This window comes from Galendromus occidentalis, unplaced genomic scaffold, assembly GCF_000255335.2.
Source record: "Galendromus occidentalis unplaced genomic scaffold, Mocc_1.1 scf7180000076476, whole genome shotgun sequence".
NCBI lineage: Eukaryota > Metazoa > Arthropoda > Arachnida > Mesostigmata > Phytoseiidae > Galendromus > Galendromus occidentalis.
The window spans coordinates 60112-71694 of NW_003804465.1; the positions used below are offsets into that span (position 1 = coordinate 60112).

At 49.3% G+C, this 11583-nt stretch overlaps 1 protein-coding gene across 1 annotated transcript; it reads left to right on the forward strand.

Annotated features, from left to right (window-relative positions):
- The first annotated feature begins 9340 nt into the window (after positions 1-9340).
- Positions 9341-11348, forward strand: LOC100908439 (phospholipid scramblase 4). The gene is made up of 6 exons (XM_003739259.2): positions 9341-9642; positions 10071-10154; positions 10294-10422; positions 10588-10838; positions 10960-11118; positions 11226-11348. Exons 1-6 carry the CDS (start codon positions 9588-9590, stop codon positions 11286-11288), a joined length of 741 nt encoding a protein of 246 aa, XP_003739307.1. The 5' UTR covers positions 9341-9587; the 3' UTR covers positions 11289-11348.
- The last annotated feature ends 235 nt before the right edge of the window (positions 11349-11583 follow it).

The following is an 11583-nucleotide window of genomic DNA, read 5'->3' on the forward strand; positions in this document are numbered from 1 at the left end:
CCACCAGGTACCCTCCCTACGGAGTCGCAGATCGCGGCAACAGCGACAACAGCAGCAGCACCGAAAACAGCTCCACCATAAACAAGAGCAACAGCAGTCCATGGGGAGTCGACCATGAGCGAATCATCTAGCGGGCTCCTCAATCCTTCCGGTTTCGTGGTGTCATATAAGGCGCTCTGTGGATACTCGTATTCATCGAACTCACCTTGTGAATATTATAAGTTAAAAGAGTGACCGTAGTCGACTTTCTACTCAGGAAACTTTTTACTTAGTTCTAAGTAAAAATGACCGACCAGTGAAAAAAGCAGGGAGTCCGAATGAATCGAGACTCATTTGAGAGAATGGCGTAGGATTTCGCTAGAACAAAATAGATTCTCTGATTATACCGACGGGTGGTCGAGTGGTTAGCGCGTTTGTCACTACTCGTGCAAACGTGCATAGCCGCAACGACGCCGCTCGCGCGGGAGGCGGTGTGGGTTCGATCCCTGCTGCCGGAAAAATATGCAGGTACTCGGCCTTGATCCTCCTGGGTACATTTGCTCTATGGATCCGTCCTCGGAAGCAATGTAAATAGCAGAACCCGGGACGTTAAACCTTGGCTGTGTGGGTCAGCCTGAAAAAGTTAGATTCTCTGATTATCTTCGTATTCATCAACAGAACATGAACATTACAACTTAAAAGTGACCGTAATCAACTTTTAACTTAGAATGTTCACAGGTGACACTTGTGAATATTCTAAGTTAAAAGTTCTACGTAGAAATGACCGATCAATGAAAAAAGCACGGAGTCCAAATGAGTCAAGACTCTTTTGAGAGTATGACGTAGGGAAACGCTTGAAAAAAATAGATTCTCGAACAATTTCAACGACTAGGTAGGCATTTTATTATGGTTTAAAGTCAGTATCTATAATCATGGTTTATTTTTTATTTTTTGGTTTTCATAGAGCAGAAAGATGCCTTATGCACACTCAGTAATCAATCCGGGTAGTGTGAGACTCGCACTCTTTAAACCTAAACCTACTCTTCTTCGACTTCTTTTCTTTTTATCGTTTTACTAGTCTTGATTACCGCCGATTATAAACATTTCGCGTAGTTGGAAATCCTTTCTATGCTTCTCGATTTGGCTCGATGTTAACTTCTAGCCGTGATCTATCTATCTATCTATCTATCTATATAAAAATGTATGTCTGTTTTTCTGTCTGTCTGTTTGTACGTCCCAGGTACCCTATAGACTCGAAAACGGCTGAACCGATCGTCGTGAAAGGAGCCTGTTCAGGGGGATCCAGCCGTGGTTATAGGGGGGTCAGTTCTCCGATGCGAATAGTCCTTCTACCTCAAAAAAATTGTTAGGGTGATCGGGAAGCGCGCGACACCGCCGCTAACGCCTTTTACCCGTCGCCGAAAGCGACGATGTTGAGTCCGTCAATAAAGAGAGTCAGTGGCTACTTGGCCATGGAGATGCATAAAGGTGTTTTCAGTCTCCTCCACTCCCAGGGGAATCGTGAGTTACTACAGTGGTGACGAGGATAAGTTTTTTTTTGGTGGAACACTAACTGTGAGTGCCTACAATCACCAGAAAGTGCAGAAACCCACGGCAAAACTTCAAAATGCCTCTTGAGGTTGGAGACTTGAGCCTGATCGTCCAGGAAGCCGTGAAGGCTGCGCTTCTCCAGAAGTCGAGCTCGTAAAAGGTTATTATCACGGACTTGATGAGTTCGACAGCTGGAGCGACTCAGAAAGTAACTGACTCTCTGAACAGTCGCATTCCGGATTTCAACTATGATCCAGAAGCTGATCCAATCTTCGAGAAATGGATCAATAGTTACAAACCTGTCCTGGTCACAGACGGGGTTCCCCTAACGGAGGTGATGAAAAAAATTTCATCATCTCCAAGGCTTACATACCCCCGAGTAAGCCAGAAGATGAATCTCTCGACGGTATCGTCGAGACACTCAAAATCTCTTCGGCCAACCGGCGTCGCTGTTCAGATGGCGCTTCAAGTTCCTTCTGACGAAAAGGGACGGGAAGGAGATCACAGATCTTGTCGGCATTATCAATACTGAGGAGAAGCTGCGGAACTCGAGAAGCTCACTCCCGAAAATCTGAAATGCCTAGTGCTGGTCAACACTTGGAGTGCGCCGGAGGACTTGGACCTTCGGACGCGAGCTCTGCGAAAATTGGACGAGGAATCCACTACATTAAAATCCCTCGCCAAAGAGCTACTGACTTACACACATCTCAAACGCGACGCCACCAGCAGTTCAGACGTCCGACCGACAGTCAGCCACTTGTTTCGGAAGAAGTTGCCTCAACCTCAACAGCAACGGGGAGCGCTTCCGAAAACTCCCTGTTCTCGATGTGGTGGAAAACATTGGAGACGTGACTGTCCTTTCGCGAAAATTAAATGTAATATCTGCTCTAAAATCGGTCATAAAGCATCCATGTGCCAGAATGCTAAAGCGAAGGCAGATGTGCATCACCTGCGAATCTCAACGCTCGAGAGCAACAGAATCACTAGGTCCGTGAAGATCAATGGCTCTCGGATCTCGCTGGTTCTCGACAACGGCGCGGATGTGACGTTGATATCCGAAAAAACTTGGAAATTTCTCGGGGCGCCGAAAGTACGAGAAAAAGACGTAGAACTCACACAGGCCGACGGGCCACCTCTGCGTGTCTTAGGCAGCTTCGACTGTGACGTTGAGCTGAACGGCCCCCGTTTCTGTGGGAGGTGCTGTGTTTCTAAAACATGCAGTTTCTTAGGACTCGACTGGATCAGGCATGATCAAAGCTTTTACAAGAGCTTGCTGGAAGACTCGCCGAGGATCTCGCAGAAGATTGCTCAAGCTAGGAAAAATACTCAGGAGTAGGAATACTTTGCCTCGGAACTCGAACGGAAGTTTCCCGACGTATTCGCTGAAGGGCCTGGAAAATGCACCAAGTTCCAAGCCTCGGTCCAACTCAAACCGAATTCGAACCCGTCTTCAGAAAGGCTAGGCCGGTCGCCTACGCAGCTCTTCCGGCAGTCTTTATAGAACTGGAGCGCCTTGAAAAAGCGGGTGTCATTGAGCACTCACATCATTCCAATTTCGCCGCCCCAATCGTGGTCGTGACGAACCCGAACGGCACGATTCGGTTATGCGGTGATTACTCCACCGGTCGGAACAACGCCATTGAGGACGACCGCTATCCTCTGCCGACGGCTGAGGATATCTTCAGCGCACTCAATCATCATCATCAGGATCATGGACGAACTCATCGCTGGCCTTGATGGAGTCATGGCTTATCTTGACGACATCGTCGTTTCGGGAGACTCCAAGGACCCAAGGAGCAACACCATCGGAGAGTGATGACAGTGATGGGGAGACTTCAGCAATTCGGTTTCCGGGTCCGCCTCGAAAAATGTAGCTTTCTCCAAACACAGGTCAAATATCTGGGTGTCATTATCAGCGAGCGTGGGAGGAGACCGGACCCAGCTTGAATCCGCCCCATCGTAGAAATGCCAGCACCGAAAGATTTGGCGGAGCTTCGGTCATTCCTTGGAATGCTGACTTTCTACGCAGCTTTCATACCGGAGATGAAAGAATTGAAGTTCCCTTCAGTCGATCTTCTGAAGAAGGATGTGAAATTCACCTGGACGCCTGAGTGTGAGAAAACATTCCTGAGAGCCAAAAGCATCCTGACATCAGAGCTCTCCTTAATGCACTTCAACCCGAGTCTACCGATAATTGTCTCGGCGGATGCGTCGCAAAAAGAATTGGAGGAGTTCTGAGCGATGGTAGTCCTTGTCCGTACGTCAAATTTTAGAATAAGAATGATTCTCTCATACATATTCTTGAAGGGAACCACCCGTTCGCGAGATGAATATAATCGACGTGAAACAGGACCGGTCAAACGATGAATGAGAAGAGGGTCGGAAAAAGAAGAGTAGGTTCTTAGTGAGTGCGAGTCTCACACTACCCGGATCGATTCCTGGATGTGCATAAGGCATCTTCCTGCCCTCAGAACACCAAAAAAAGGAAGAAAAATGAAGTAAAAAATCCTCCTGATGAATGACTTAACTGATTGTCGAATTATCCTGTTTATTTGGAAAGGAGTTCTAAATAATATAGCTATTCCTGAATTCGTGTTCTCGCCTTTCGGGCTCGCTGTCGCCGTCAGCGCCATGTTGAGCCTTTTCAGAACCTGGCCTTTCGAGCTCGCACTCACCGTTCTCACACAGACTTGTGGAAACTTCGGAGAGTGAGCATAATCAAACCCTAACGTCGCCATACCTTTAGTTCTCGGTTCTGGCCCTTCGAAACTTTTCTCGTCTGATCGGTGTTCGGATTCTGACGAAGCGCGTATGTTGTTAATAAACACTGTATCCCGTCCATGATAGAGCCCAGTGGATCTACAGGACCACTTTCTATCGTAACGAAGCTCTACGCGAAAATTGATGATATCAAAATACCGGCTGCTAATCAGATCGTGAATGTGTGCGCTGTAGTGACTCGCCCAAAGCGACATCCGAAATCTGACCAGAAGAAGCGATGGGAAAGCCCTGACCAAAAAAGATATTTTCCTCATGGATGAAGGAGAGAAGCCGCTTGAATCGACGATTTGGGAAGAAAGGTTCAATATGTTTCCTGGCACCGAAAGCACCGTCGTATCGTTCACGCGAGTTCCAAGGAGCGATTAGCGTCGCTCTCACAACAGGAGGTATCCTCGTCGCAAATCCCGTGGATGATCGGTCGTTGTCGTTGATACTGCGCGATTGGTGGAACCGCCGAGGAGTCAAAGACATTCCGGAAGTAAACAGCGCCAGATGACACCTGGCAGAATCCATGATGAGGAGCGAATTCTCTTCATCATCATGGTTGGCCAACCGATGCTCCAGATTTCCTTCAACCACCCAATCATGATTAGAGTTCCTCTTCGGACATTTTCAGATTCCGACTCTCGATAGAGGATAGATCCGATTGCGGCATTTTCATTCTAGCGTTTCCCACATCGTCCGGCGACAGGGATAACTCATCAGAGACGATTCCCTCGTCGATGTGGTCGTCGGTCCCCGCTCTTGCGGAAATGTCCGAAGTTTAGGAACTCTTATCATGATCGTTTCATTCATCCAACCTTTCTGGTTGACCTTCACGTCAATTCCTCCCGGGACACTACTCTTGGCATGAAATCCTTTTTAAAAATTATCCCTGGTTGCGATTTCTCGCCGGACGCTAGCACCCCGAGAACCACAGTGAACTTGGTCTTCTTATGACTAGTGGTGTCGATCCGTACGTGGTCGCAAACCCTCGGAGCAACAGACCGATGGAGGATGACGTCGAAGAGGACTGGCATTTCGACAACGTTCCCGATGAAGCCCGGGCATAAGCCGGTGGGGGACTCCTTCACAAAAAGTCTGAAGTTTTTGATCTTTGCATCGAAATCTGAGGGCAAGGGTCGACTGGTGCTGCTCGTCCTGCGCAGACTGAGCCCATTTCTGCTCATGAACTTGTGTACCTATCTACAAGAAGCTCTGAAATTCGAAATAGTCGCCTCACCACGACTGCCGGTGATCTCCGATGCTTTGCTCTGTAAGTCTACGACTCGCACAGCTCTGATACGACTTCTCCTTTCGAGAACCCATCCCTTCAGCTCTCACTCGATGCCCTTGAGCAACACTGCTCCTCTCCGAAATGCTCGTCGAGACTTCCGGGACTGCTCGAGCTCTTTCTCCTTCTCCTTCTGTCGTGAGGCATGCTCTTCGAGATTCCGAATTCTATCGTAGTCGCCGTCAGACCCTGCGACCGATCGTAGGCGATGGCTTCTAGTTTCTTGTGTGCTGTGTGGGAGATCCTCTTCTTTCTGAAATGAGGCTTTCGGGTCATTTCGATATTCTTGGCTCGGAAGCTTCTGATCGGACTAAGTACACGTACTCTCATGAAATGGAACGAGGTAACCTGGAAACCGAATGGAAGCTGGAAAACAAGCCCTGGATTGGAGCCAATGCGAGTTGTGGATATCGAAGCTGAACTGGACCCCCCCCCCCCGCCGATGAAGAAACCTGATCCTACGGAGTTTCCGAGCTCCGTATGTAGAATCGGATGAATACCGCTTAGAAGCGTGACTGCTCTCTCCGTTCGAGCACCACGTTCTCGTTCCCAGTCATCCTATCGAATCAGACGATGACTACGCTACAGATCCGGAATTCGACTCGAACGCAGGAATTGACATCATGCTCTGGAATGGTCCTAAACCATGTGAGAAACATCATCACCCGGGGATACACCTGACCACTGAGCACGAATAGAATTGGATTCCAGAGCTGTCACTAGGAATACTCACATCAGAATTAATGTATTCATCCTCAGTCACATTACTCGGGAACGCCACAGAATCAAGAAATAATTAGCGAGATATGGAATCGGAGAATGAATTCGAATGGATATCTCCTGTTAGTGAATACACCCTCCCCAGACGTCGATCTCACGATCCTCTCCGCATTTACAATGTGGAATGCTTGAATCTTCGCGATCACCATCCTCGCTTTCTCGCGAACCGTTCATTATACGCGGGGTTCGGGATCCGCTGGGCTATTTGTTCGAGAAGTTCGTTATTCGCGGAGCTTCGTCCACGGAAAGTCCGTTATCCTGAAAGTTCGCTGTCCGGGAAGTTGGCTAGGCGCGAGCTCCGTTATGCGAGAAGTTCGCTATACGCGAGGTCCGTTATGCGAGAAGTTCGCTATACGCGAGGTCCGTCATGCGGGAGGTTCGCTATACGCGAGATTCCTCATCCGCAAAGTTCGTTATACAAGAGGTTCCTTATCCGCAAAGTTCGTTATACGAGAGGTTCGGTATACGGAACGTTCGTTATACGAGAGGTTCGCTATCGGGAAATTTTTTTATGGAGAAAAGTCGCTATGTGAGAAGTTCGCTATACGGAAGGTTCGTTTTTCGTAAAGTTCGCTATACAGGAAGTTATTCATACGTCAAGTTCGCTGTACGAGAAGTTCGCTATACCGGAAGTTATTCATACGTCGAGTTCCTTACACGAAGCGTTCCTTATGAGTGGGATTTTAATTTTTTTTTATTTTTAACTCAATTTCGGTAATTCGGTCCGGGAAGCAGAAAGAAGAATCAGTTCATGTTCCAGTCGGACGAGGATCATGTCACATGACGATATGAATCCTTTCAGACGAGATTGCGTCGCCTGTGCCAAAAACATTATTCCTTTCATGGCTAGGTCCATACTCATCAAAATCAGGGCCTACCTAGGGGCGGGTATCAATTGTCCGTCCGGCGAGACCGATCGGTGCTTCATTGTCAGCCTTTGCTTGACACTCAGGAATCCCCATGCGCAACGACTGCCGTGTCTCAGCATTCCTGCGAGGCATTGCATGGAAACATGGCCGAGAAAACAAGGCCGGACCCTTGTCTCCGTCTCGATTCCAACGGGACTTTACTCCGGAGAATTTTCGGCGCATAGGGAAGTGTGGCCCTGGGAGGGAGAAGAATTGAAGCTTGACAGAACGCTCCGCTAGATTCTGGGTCCACCTGGGTCGGTCTCGATCATTCCTTTCGAGGAACGCTCCCATGCTGAGGCGCCTAGGCCTAGAACCTAGAGCCTAGAGACTGGAATGGCTTGCTCGCTTCATCACGCTACAAGGGTATGATCGTCGAAGGTTTTTAGCCGCTCAACAAGAGGCACACAGAATATAGTCGCGATCCTTCACGAGGAAACTAGACCGCATGATTCGCGTGCTTTCGAGAAGCAGTAGCTCAGCTCGATTTTGTTGCGATACCATTTAGTACGCAGGGCTTCGAATGCGGTATGACTGTGCGCAATTGATGCATGTGAGCGACTGCGTTTCGGTTCCGTCGAAGCCGCGCGGGAAGCAAGGACATACAGGGCCGACTTCTGGAATAGGGAGATTCTCATATAGCGAACATGTGCTAAAGGGGGAGCTTAGTGAAGGGTGAATTGCGCTTCTCATGATGTCCTTCGGATTCAGACACTTAACCCTCCCGCCTCCCCTGGTCTTCGACGATTGGACCTATTCGACTACGTTCACCGTACAAACGCAAATGGCCGCTGCGGATCTGAGATATCCCCCGAGAACTTCGAGGCACCAGTAGTGCCACACCACGCGGCCATCGATCAAGCTCGCCGAACCGAGAGTGAGAGGAGAACATGAGTGGATCTGAAGCCGCATTCATGGCTACCTGAAATCTCTAGAAGAATCTCCCTGGGCTCAAGTCTCTGAGGAAGACCTAAAATTCCAACATCGCCGAACTTCGAAAGAATTCCGTTCAACGGTCACTATCGCTCTAAATTGTAAGGAGCTCGCCTCCGATGCGAGAGCTTCGACAGCAATCGATGTGCGGCCGTCACGCAGCAGCGAGATCAGTGCGCTGGAATGTATCGCTATCACACGTGCCTTTTCGAAGTGCCAGACGGACCGCGCTAGAATTCACATGTGATAAAATCACGGCGCGGAAAGCATTGTCATATTTTTAGCGAGACAATCGAACGTTTTTTTCTTCCGGTACACAGTCAGAGACCGGTGTTCTCTCCCTTCATTTAGCCGTGAGGACTGCAATAGCCGTCGAGATCCTACGGGACCGCGCGCCTGAATCGCAGGGAAACAACCCTCATCTCCGCAAGAGTGCCTCACGGACGTCGGAACTTAGCCTGTCTTCGAGAAGCTCGAGCTGTTACTACGTCTCGCAGAATATTAAGCCCGTTATGAATAGATGAACAAGATCATAAAAACAGCCATTGCGCTTCTCGGCTCATGGAGATCTCTGTATCGCCCTCGCTCCTCTAGCTGTTCCGTCGTCCCTTTATGTCCTCCCGCTCTCCCTATTCCTCAGGCGGACCTAAGCTCGGGCGGGAAACTGTCACCTCTGAGGCCTCCTGCTCAGCCAGCATTATTTACACCAGAGGTCTCGAAGCCCACAACCAGTCGGGTCGATTTGTCGTATCTTCTGGACTCTTTTAAAGAGAGGGCAGATCGTGGAATAGGATATTTCCCCGACTCTTCCCGAGAAGGAACTTACTAGCTGTGGTATCTTGACGCTGCAGTTCAGAAGTTTTTCTTTCAAGTTGCTGCGTACATTGCCTGTGTTGCGCGGGAGCTTCGATTCCGAGAGTGGTGTCGAGCGCGATTGCCCCGATCAGACTTAAGGCTTAACGCGAAAACTTTGCTTTGATGGATATCTCCCAAAACTCACTTTGTTGGAGTTTGTCTCTCTGGAATCGACAGGCTTAACCGGACGTGTCGTCGTGACGCGGCTTTGTGAGAGATTTGTGCCTGACGCCCTCCGCCTGGTTTTTGGGCAAGTGAATTCAATGGAAATCCAACATCAAACAGGCTGCCTCGCGGACTCAATTGCTCGCTGACAAGAACATCAACCGAGATTTAGGCTGTGGGAAAGTTGACCTCGATCTCGACCCACTTGTGGAATCAGCTCACTCGTGGGAGAGCTGTCCGGAAGTGTCCCACCATGGTACTTCAGCGCCGCAGGTAGCGCATCGGAAATTTCGGCATCCTCACGAGGTTAGCTCCAAATTTGCGTTCTCCGAACCGACGCGTCAACGAGGAGCGTCGGAGAGATGGCGCAGCCGACCCTTCCGGAGTATCAATCATCAGAGCTCCATCACGCGGCAGGTGAGGTCGAGGAGTTGCATAAGAGTTTGTGCGGTCTTTCGGAGCTCGATTCCACCAAAGGTGCTTTCTTCGTTTCTTCCGTCAGCTGGTAATTCATTCAAAGGAATTCAGTAGTGAATGGAGGTCGTAGAGCACCAGAGCATTCGAGAATCCGCAAGCAAGAAGTGATTCCTCAGTACCGCTACCCTATGACGATTTCGCATAGATTCGGGCCAGAATGTGGTTGGAAGAATGCTCTGAGCTTGAAGGAATCTATCCGGCAACGCGTTCTCGAAGCCCCCCCCCTGTCCTCCTCAGCACACTGAGAAGTCTCATTTCTCCATTGCTGCTAAGACTGCCTAGCATTGATAGAAATAGCAATCGGGTACCCCTGTAGGATTCCGTTTCATTATAGACATTTCTCTCACGAATTAGCGATCATATTGAAGGCGTCGACTACTACGGGCGTTATCTCATCGCATTGATTGATCTCGATGAAGTACACATTCACGAAAGTCCCCGGCGTCCGGACGGTGAGTCGGATCTATTCTCCCCGCATTCGTATTTCTTTCTTTCGATAGTGCCTTGATGATTGATTCCCAAAATAATTCCGGAATCGTTCTACCGAATAATCCCTCGGCGACAACAAATCAGGACGAATTTCTTCCATAGCGGAGACGACCTTCGAAGTATACAAACATGATAGACGGCCGATTCTCACCGGTATCGAGGAAAACCATATCATGTCTAGTTTCTGCTTTTTCGTCAAAGGTTTCAACATCTCCTTCAAAAACCGGAGCGGTAATATCCTCCCCCTATCTGCGAGGGGCTCATACATATTCTACCTTGAACTGATCCTTCCGAATATGCGGGAACCCACGCGGTAGGAGGGGATAAGGAGCTCTGGTCAGAGGGATTTAGGGAAAAATCAGTCTGCTCCTCCTGATCTTTTTCTTTGAACTCAAGACCAGGCCGTGCTCACGATGAAGCGACCAGCATGTCGTTGCTGCGGAATCTTCCTTCCCTGCTGCTGCTCGGATGAATTGATCGTCGAGAGTCCGCCAGGTAACCACGTGGGGACGGTTAGAGAGAATTGGTCTCTCGGCGGCGTATCGTTCGATATCCTGGAACCCAGAGGAGAACCGATCATGAAGCTCACGAGCGATTGTTGTGCAATTTCCGCCAGCAAGAACTTGGAGAACGACGTTAAATTCAAGGTATTCGACTCCGGTCCGCTTTTCCCGCTGAAGAATCGCGGAGGATCTCCAGCCCCGATCATCGGTACACTCCGCTTGGCTCAGGACTGATATGTTGAGATGATTTTTATTCATTCTCCAGATTCATGACCTCAGAACCACATCGGAAATCGGTGAAGTGGTCCACAATCTCGATTCCCATTCTCATGAAAGACGCATCGTGAATAACTATTGCGTGAGCTTCAGCCGTGCGCTGCCCGTTCACTGGAAAGCTCTGATGATCGGGTCGGCGATCCTGCTCGTGAGTATATGAAGATGTGGTGTCCATCTCCCGGACCCTAGCACCCGAGTATCCCTTCTCATCTTCCCTACTCCGATTGCAAACTTCGACGGCTGAATTCCTTCCAGAATTTTCGATATTTCAAGAATCCCCGACAGCCTCGTCAAGTGGCCGGAGAGCAGCAAGGTTGATGAGACGCCACAGATACTCCATGCCCCGACGCGAAATAAAAGAAAAACACCCGAAGAGAAGTGGATTGAGTCTCCTCACTATCGAGGCCGTCTCGGGAAATTTTCCGAAATAGGCAACTGATCGTCAGTCTCATTAGGAGCGAAGCTTCATGACCGAGAAACAGAGGAGTCGGCTGTCCTTCATTCAAAAATGCTTGATCTGAGACGGGAAAACCCGGGAACACCTGCGAGGGTCGGCTGCGTTCACGAAGGCTCCGCATGAACGTGTAGCTTGTGGAAACGAGAAGGGGTTGGC